Raw genomic sequence first — 488 nt, 5'->3', positions numbered from 1 at the left:
GGAGATGAAGATTTCGCTGTTCGGGAGACAGAATGTAAAGGCAGGGCAGTGAGTCTATTATATAATCTTGTCAGCAAAGATTCGGTTCTGGTAACTGCCTGGAGTGCTGGACAATTACAGGTTGATGCTCTGGTTGATGAAATCCAGCCAGTTTGGATATCTGGTAACTCATCTCGTCTTCGCATGAACTCCCACAACAAAATACAAGGAGTTGCTATGATTTGTGAGTCAAACATAGGTGAGCTACCAGTTGCAACTTCAAATCTGCCGCTCGATCACACTGTTTGGTTAGGGCATCCGCCGCCACTGTTAAGACTTGCAATGGTTGATTTGGCTCTTCCCACAAAGCGTGAAGGTGGCTCTCTTGTTACCTTGTTTGCTGACTCCCTTTTGCCAGAACGAATATACTCCCTCCACGACGGTGGTATTGATTCAACAGTCTTACACTCTCTTCCCTTCACAAGTCAGGCCACTGGAAAAGATGAAGC

General features: G+C 46.1%; 1 protein-coding gene across 1 annotated transcript; it reads left to right on the top strand.

The window, feature by feature from the left end:
- Positions 1 to 3: 3 nt before the first annotated feature.
- On the top strand, positions 4 to 483 carry LOC109131867 (nuclear pore complex protein NUP88-like; the record flags this gene model as incomplete). Its single annotated transcript, XM_019243043.1, has 1 exon — positions 4 to 483. A coding segment is annotated over one exon (480 nt), but the record flags the coding sequence as incomplete, so codon positions are not given.
- Positions 484 to 488: the final 5 nt, after the last annotated feature.

This window comes from Camelina sativa, unplaced genomic scaffold (assembly GCF_000633955.1).
Source record: "Camelina sativa cultivar DH55 unplaced genomic scaffold, Cs unpScaffold06795, whole genome shotgun sequence".
Taxonomy (NCBI): Eukaryota; Viridiplantae; Streptophyta; class Magnoliopsida; order Brassicales; family Brassicaceae; genus Camelina; species Camelina sativa.
The sequence above is the reverse complement of the archived record's forward strand: the minus strand, read 5'-3'. Positions and strand labels throughout refer to the sequence as shown.